Here is a 7,796-nt window from a genome sequence, read left to right as displayed (position 1 = left end):
GGAAATAATTGCTTGTGCTCTGCTTATCGGTGGATTTCTAGGACATAAATAACAAAAGAAAAAGTTGGGCTGTATAAAATTTGTCAGTAGTGTAAGAGTTGTTATTTAAAACAGGTTAAAGGTCTGGCACAGACCAGTAGGTATTTGAGAGATTTCTCACCTCTGATGAATAAGTGGTATCCCCAGTTTCAAGGTTGAACAGCTTTTCAAAGTATAGAGAAACTTCGCGAGGAGGTTCTATGAAGAAACACAATGCCTTTTGGTGAAATTACTCTTAATTAATTAATTAATTAATTAATTGTTTTTGTCCCACTACAATCCTTCTGTAATTTCAAGTTAAACCGAGACTCAATTAGCACTAAACCTGCACGAAGAAAGTCCAAAGTTAATTCGAATAGAATATCAATACCGAATGGTTTTTGCGAGCGCTGCTCTTTTTTTTTTTTTGCGAGCCCTACAGTGATCAAAACCTTTTCTTGCCAGTACCGATACTAGAAAAGACGCGCGCACCGAGCTTTGGGACAACATGTAAAATCTCTCGTCGGCATACAATATACGGTTAATAATGCGACGTCCCTGTAAGTAAGATAGGTCAGTTTGGACGGTTATTATTTATAAAATTTTCCAGAATGCAAACAGTGCGAAAATTTTGCACGCAAGTGAGCACCGGTGGGAATTTTGCGCACGAATTGAGCAGAGCTTAAATTTTGCGAGAACCTGAAAATTCCAAGGGACCATAGACTGAATGCATAAATGGTGGCCAAAAAAATGTTATTTTGTTTATGTGCTTATTAGACTCACTAGCCTCGTTTGAATGGACAAAATACAAAAGAAATGTTGCTTGAGAGCGAGGCTATTAAGTCTAATTAGCACATAAACAAAAGAATACATTTTTGGCCGCCATTTATGCAGTCGGTCTATTCGATACTCCTATAATAGTCATATACTTACTCAGAGTTTCCAGCTTTCTTTCCAGTTCTGTTATTTCCTTTGCTGAGGACATTGCAGTTGTAGCACTCAGCCGACGTTCTGTTGCCAAGGAGTTCTTGATTGGTGTTCCGCTGAAGGACGTTGATGCTACTTTTCACCAATGAGCCCACAGATGACGGTGAAGTGTTTTGAATGCTAATGGGTGAACAGTATGTGGACAGCTCTAAGATTTCCTCCGCGTCATCCAGTAGGGAATGCAGGAAGTCTAGCATTGATGATGAGGATTCCTTGTCCGGATGTGTTGTTGTAAATGTTGGTGATGAAATGTATTTGAAGTTACCAGACGATAGTGGAAATGGCGAAGAAGTGGAAAATGAAGGCGAAGTCACAATCGGTGGCGAGGGCGTGGAAACCGATGGGCCAACTAAATTTATGGTGGGAATAGGCTGTAGTGGTGACGGTCGTGAACTTGGAGTTGATGTGCCAGTGAATGACTGAGAAAGGTCGCCAGTTGCACTGAAAAAACTTAAAGCAGCTTCGTTGGCGGCTTGTGCCTTAGCTATCTCTTTTTCTCTCTTATTGCTGATTGGTTTAGCTGGCGGCTTTTCAGAATCTTTCCTTGCTACTCCGTCTTTGTCTTTGGAAATTTTGCGTTTTCCTGGTGCTTTTTTTGCGGCGTTTGCGCTTTGATCCATTGGTGTGTCATTTTTTTTTTGTGAAAGTTTTCTTTTCCTGTTCACTGGTTCAGGGGTTTTCAAGTTTTTTTCGGGGGAAGACTGTCCTTCCTTCGCTTGATTTTGCTTCATGACAGCGTCGATCAGATTGTTCATTTCCTCGGTCAAGGCAGTTTTGCTTTCTGTGAAGAATACATGTGGGATCATGAATTTGGTGTTTCCTATGCCTCGCCAAAACAATTCTTTTTAAAGAATTTTAAGGAATACTTGAGTGCGTGTTAAACTTAATCAACGTCCGTCTAAAGACATAAACATGTACTGATGTGATCTGAAGTGATTCTAGTTAAACGCAAATAAAAATTCCTGTCGTTTGAAGAAGTAGTGAACACAGTCGGTTTGACTTTGGAATGCGTAGACCAAAAATTGTTTGCCCGCTTAATTATGTGGCGTGTTATTATCATATATAGCGTGAGATACGAATAACGATTTTGATGCTCGCAAATTTCAAGAATCCTATTACATGCCACCCATATTACGAAGCACACCCCACCCCAATTACATTTCAAGGTTTTGTAGACATCTCTTAAAAAACTCATAAAATAACTATAAAGTTCAAAAACCTTTTAACCTATTGAAAACTCAAAGGGACGTGTTCACCCAAAATCCAAAAGACCTTGCGTACCGCGCCTTATTTCCCACAGACCAAAGACCTGTTTTGGAAGGGCCACGAATCATAATGCTACGTAAGTAACAACAGTTTTAAAACATCAACACAAGCCCCTTCTGATTTTAAATGGAAACAATCATCTTAGCTTTCATTACTGGTATATTCAAATATTAGCATAACTGTGGCTCCAACTGTCGCCGAGAACAATTCCCGCCTTTTGTGATATTATTTAAATCACTGAATAAATCTACTTCTACCCACCTCCAATTTTGACGATTTTTGTTTCCCACTCTTTTCGTTCAGCTTTCAAGATTGCTGAAGCTCCCTCCTCTCTTATTGTCTTTTGGTATTCTCATCAGTGGCATGACGTTAAACTCCTTAGTCTCTATCCAGTACACTATGGCATATTTAGATGAAGCTTTCTCCTTTTCGGGTTGACTGGTAACCGACGATTCCAAGTTTAAAAGCTGAGTCGCGAGACGTTGCATCGACATGTTTTTATCTCAAGATGCTATACTGTTTAAACTAACTTGTCGAAAGTGTATGAAACTGTTGACCTGATTGATCTCGAAACCCTTTCACGTTCAAATTTGAGCGCGCAAAGTGAAAGGGTCAAAAGATATCTGGTTTTCTGACGTCTTAATTACCTTGACAATCATTCTGAGCCAATAGGATGCAAAAGTTCGTTATCAAGCGCTTATAGATATCACTTTCGGAAGTGAGAAGTTTCCTCTTTAATACTTAGGAATAGACAGTGTTCATTTTCACAATGCCTTGTTGTATGTTGTTCCAGCATAGGACGAGGTAATTAATTCCGGCGATAATTTGATGTGAAAGGTGCATCAGTGAATGAAAAACAAATTACCCTTTCAGATTGATGCACACTTATTTCGCATCGCAAACGTTTTATTATTGCTTCTAGTTGTGTTAAAAAAGTCAGATGGTCAATCAAACCTTTTAGTGCACGCGACATGAGCTATGAAGTCACGCTAAGTGCTTCTTGGCTCTGCCAATTACACGTAAACGGCAACTTGATTGTACTGAGCTTTCAGTCACAATCCTTTGATTCCTTACGTACACTTGCGACCACTTTTTTTTAAAGTTGACTCGATACAAAGTATTTTCATGATGCCGTGCTATCTCTACAAAAGGAAAGTACGTGTTTTCTATCTGTCAGCAGGTTACATGTTCGTGACTTTTCCATCTCTCCGTCACGAAGCGATGGCACACACATTTTCAGGTTAGCAAGGCTTTCAGTGTTTAGTTTTCAGCACAATGGAAAATCCCAGTCACCTGGTCTCCAGCGTTACAAAAGGTATTTCCCAGTTTACAGAAGCTGACGTAGACAGAACATCCAAAAAATTAGCCCAGGTTACAAAAGATCAGTTAGCACAGATTGCACATCCAGTTGAAATTCAATTTTCGGCCTGCAACGAAACTGAAGATGGTCTGCCCGCCGTGAAAAGGTGTCGTGTGCGGAATGCTCCATTTGTAGACGATACCCCTTTTGAAAGCAACTCTCCTTTTGTCGAGGAACAAATCAAGCCAAGTCATGTCGACGAATCTGGGTTTCAGGAATATTTTTCTCTCACGGAAGACGCTTTAGGCATTGGAGGTGAGAGCATCAACAAAGGGGAATGTTCCGAGAGTTGGCTCCACCAGCATCGGATGAAATTAGAAGACATATACTACGAAGAGCTTCAAAAAATCAATGAAGCTGATATGGAGAACTCATTTGGGATTGAGGATGCTGAGGACCATGAATTGGAACTACCTGAAAATCTAGAAAACCTGAAGGAAATGCTTTGTGATGAGCACAAGAAGGAAGGAAGTTAAAATGAACAGGACAAGCCTTTGTATGAGGGTTGTCCACTAACTGTCGGCATTAGCATGCTCCTGATAATGACAGTTGCAATGCGGCATGGAATGACTGGTGAAGCATTACAGGACGTTCTCACTTTAATCAGCCTTCATTGCATTTCTCTTAATTATTGCACTGTAAGCTTGAGGAGATTTAAACAATTTTTTGCTACTGCGAAGTCTCCACTGGTATTCCACCAGTACTGTTCTCACTGCTTTTTGTATCTCGAAAACAAGGAAGCCGAGTCTTGTCCGAACACTGTTTGCCAGAAATCTCTGAAAGGGCTCGGAAAGAAATCATTTTTCATCGAAATACCAATTGTAAGTCAACTGCAAGATGTATTTAATCAGGTTTCCATATGGGAAACGATTACCACGTATAGATTTAACAGAAAACCCAGAAACGATGACGTGGGTGATATATATGATGGTGCTTTATACCGCAAACACTGGGAATCTGGCTTTCTGAAAGACCACAAAAATATTTCATTCATCTACAACACGGATGGTGTACCAATTTTTAAGTCCTCAAAATTTTCCTTGTGGCCGCTGTATGTCGCAATTAATGAATTACCATATTCTCAACGCTTCCGTAGAGACAACATGTTGTTAGCTGGTGTATGGTTCGGACCGGACAAGCCTTTCATGTTGTCTTTCTTGAAACCATCAGCTAGAAACAGACGGCGTTGAGATCCTGAATCCTAAAGGTGATCGAGAATATCACAGTTCGAGCAGTTTTGTTGTGTGGAACGTGTGACCTTCCTGCACGTTGTCTTGTTTGCAACAGCATACAGTTCAATGGATTCTATGGCTGTTTACGTTGCCGACAAGCAGGAAAATCAATAAAAACTCAAAAGGGTGGTCATGTACATGTTTACCCTTTCAACACAGAGGATCCAAGTGACCCTGTTCGAACCAAGTCGGGAATAATGCGAGACGCTCAACGAGCTGTCCAAGAAAAATCATCTGTAAATGGCATTAAAGGTCCGAGTTGGTTTGCAGCGTTAAGGCATCATGACATTATTTTAGGTACAGCTATAGACTACATGCATTGTGCCCTAGAAGGAGTCATGAAGCTTCTTTTGGAGCTGTGGTTTACTTCAAAGGAAGGACAGCATGAACCTTTTAACATTTCAAAGCAAGTTGAAGACGTAGACAAGCGCATCAGTGAAATAAAGCCTCCCAATCGTGTTTCAAGGTGCCCTCGTTCCATTGAGGGGCACAGAAAGTATTGGAAAGCAAACGAACTTAGGGCGTTTTTATTCTTCTATGGGGCCATGGCTCTGAGAGGAATTCTTCCAGACGTTTATTATGACCACTTCATGCTATTTAGCGAGGCTTTATTTACATTATGTTTGACAAATATCACGCAGTCTCAAATAACGCACGCTGAAAAATTGTTACTTCACTTTTGCATAAAGTTTCCAAAACTTTATTGTGAGCGATACCAAACTGCTAATTTACATTCCCTTCTTCACATGGCTGAAGACGTTAGAAATCTTGGTCCACTTTGGACTCATTCTACATTTCCTTTTGAAAGTCTCAACGGGGAACTGCTCAAGCTTTTTCACGGGACTCAAAATATTGTTTTCCAAATAGTTAGTGCAGTTAACATAAGCAGAGCCGTTCCCATCTTGTCCAAAACACTGGTACAAGGATCAGATCCTCATCACTTTTACACAAAACTTACATCATCAAGTAACCCCAAAAATGAAATTGAAATCGCAACGAATGTTTTTGCTGTTGGAAAAGTGACAACTAAGGAGATTTCTGCTGATGTTTTTGAGGCTCTGTCCAATCTCTTAGGGGCCCTTCCGGAATCGTTGATGTGTAATACTTTTTTTCGATGTAAGATTGGCAACGGAATGTATCATTCTGTTGGGTATGAAAGGGTATACAGTCGAAATATTTACACTATACAGTATGACGAGTTAACTGTTGAGGGAAAGGTTCGAAAATTTGGTATGGTACGTGAATACTTGCAATATCAAACACCGTGTAGTAGTTCTCCCGACTGTTACAGAAAATGTTCTTGTCCTTTTTATAACGTAGCAATAGTGCAAACCCTGGAAAAAACCAATGAAGCAATTATCCAAGACAAAATAACAAACGGGACAGCAAGTCACATAACTATTACCGCAAGGGCTAAACAGGGGGCATGTGTTGCCATACATATTCATAACATCATTCAGAAATGCGTTTACATGGAAACAGTTGATTTTCCAGAAACTGCTTTCGTGGCTATTTTTCCAAACATGATCGAAAAGGACTAAGCGTTTCCTTTTTTCTGTCACGAACATTTTACAGCTCGTTTTATTAACAGAAATAAACATGACTGTGTAAAAGAGCGGCGTTTTGTTTAACTACAGATTTCAGCATGACCGCCCGTTACAAATGACTGTTGGTGATCGAACAACGTTTTCTGTTGATTTCTTTTGTTACTTCTACCGGCCACGTTGATATCAAAAGTACATTTTATTAAAAACCCGCGCAAAATGAGGTCAATGAGCGCTCTTTACGATCCGTACAAGTAAGGGTTATTTCCGGTTCCAGGTTGGGTCCATTCCAATGTGATGATTTGACAGGTTAGTCAAGAGCATCCGCTCGCTTGTCGCGTGCAAACGTATCTCCGTCTGCCGGCCATTGAGGTTTTGAGATTTGGGTTTTCTGTCAGATCTTCGTTGAGTGACAATTAATTGTCCGATAATTCTAAGAAAGGCACAATTGTTCCACTTAAATTACGGGTTTCTTACAATTCGGCATGCTTGGATCGTCTAACATTCTTGACCGCTGGCAATAATTTTGAGTTGTAGAGTATTGAAAGCATCAAATGTGTGCGGTATGTGCGAACTTTTGGCAAGTTCCAATCAACAGGACACCCCTGTACCGATTTCATGTTTGCACCAGAAAGTTTCATGATCGAAATATATGTACATTCTTGCCCGCTGGCAATAATTTTGAGTTGTGGCCTTTGGGTATTAAAAGCAAGCATCAAATGTATGCGGTAAATGCGAACGTTTTGGCAAGTTCAAATCAACGGGACATCCCTCTGCCGATTTCTATTTTGCGGCAGATAGTTTTATGATCGAAAGGTATGTACAATACGAGATGTTTCTGTCTTTCGAAACATTTTCGCCCGCCAATTTCTGTATCACAATTCGATATATTTTTTCAAGTCGACTTGTGGCGCGTTCGATTGACCCTATTCCGGAATAAGAATACGTGGAGTAATGATTAACACGGTATGTTTGGCGCGTTTTAAAGCAGCATGCAAGGATTATAAAAATATGTTTAAAATAGCGTTTTAGCGGGTGTTTGACAATTTTAATGTGATCTCCGTAAAAACGAAGGATTTCTAACTTTATATTCCATGTATTCTTATTCCGGTGTACGGCAGTGCACGTGCAGCGTTGTTGCAACCCTTAAGCAACCCTAGTTTTTGCTATAAGAAACTGTTCACGCGGTGTCTCATTTGCAGCTCTCATGCAGCGGATCGCAGCGCTGCATTTAAGATGCTTCACGCTGCAAAATATTTGCAGCGCTTTCGCAGTGTTATGAATTTGTTCATGGCTGCTTGAGCGGCTCGTAAACACTGCATTAACGACGCGTAAGCGCTGCACAACCAAAAAAGTGAACTAAAGCAGCGCTGCTGCAGCGTCACATCG

At 40.4% G+C, this 7,796-nt stretch overlaps 1 protein-coding gene and 1 long non-coding RNA gene across 2 annotated transcripts in view; one reads left to right on the top strand and one right to left on the bottom strand.

Annotated features, from left to right (window-relative positions):
* Positions 1-387, bottom strand: part of LOC138050568 (uncharacterized) — an 895-nt gene extending 508 nt beyond the window's left edge. The window contains exons 1-2 of the long non-coding RNA XR_011132651.1: positions 161-387; positions 1-37 (exon numbers count right to left, since the gene is read on the bottom strand). The exon at positions 1-37 is cut by the window's left edge and continues 246 nt beyond it. This is a non-coding gene — a long non-coding RNA (uncharacterized lncRNA). The remainder of the gene's footprint in view (positions 38-160) is intronic.
* A 4,673-nt stretch (positions 388-5,060) lies between these two features.
* Positions 5,061-7,378, top strand: LOC138054031 (uncharacterized). The gene has a single exon (XM_068900551.1). It carries the CDS (start codon positions 5,061-5,063, stop codon positions 6,402-6,404), a length of 1,344 nt encoding a protein of 447 aa, XP_068756652.1. The 3' UTR covers positions 6,405-7,378.
* The last annotated feature ends 418 nt before the right edge of the window (positions 7,379-7,796 follow it).

Source organism: Montipora capricornis, chromosome 6 (assembly GCF_036669925.1).
Source record: "Montipora capricornis isolate CH-2021 chromosome 6, ASM3666992v2, whole genome shotgun sequence".
Classification (NCBI taxonomy): Eukaryota; Metazoa; Cnidaria; class Anthozoa; order Scleractinia; family Acroporidae; genus Montipora; species Montipora capricornis.
This window is presented reverse-complemented; position numbering and strand designations above follow the sequence as displayed.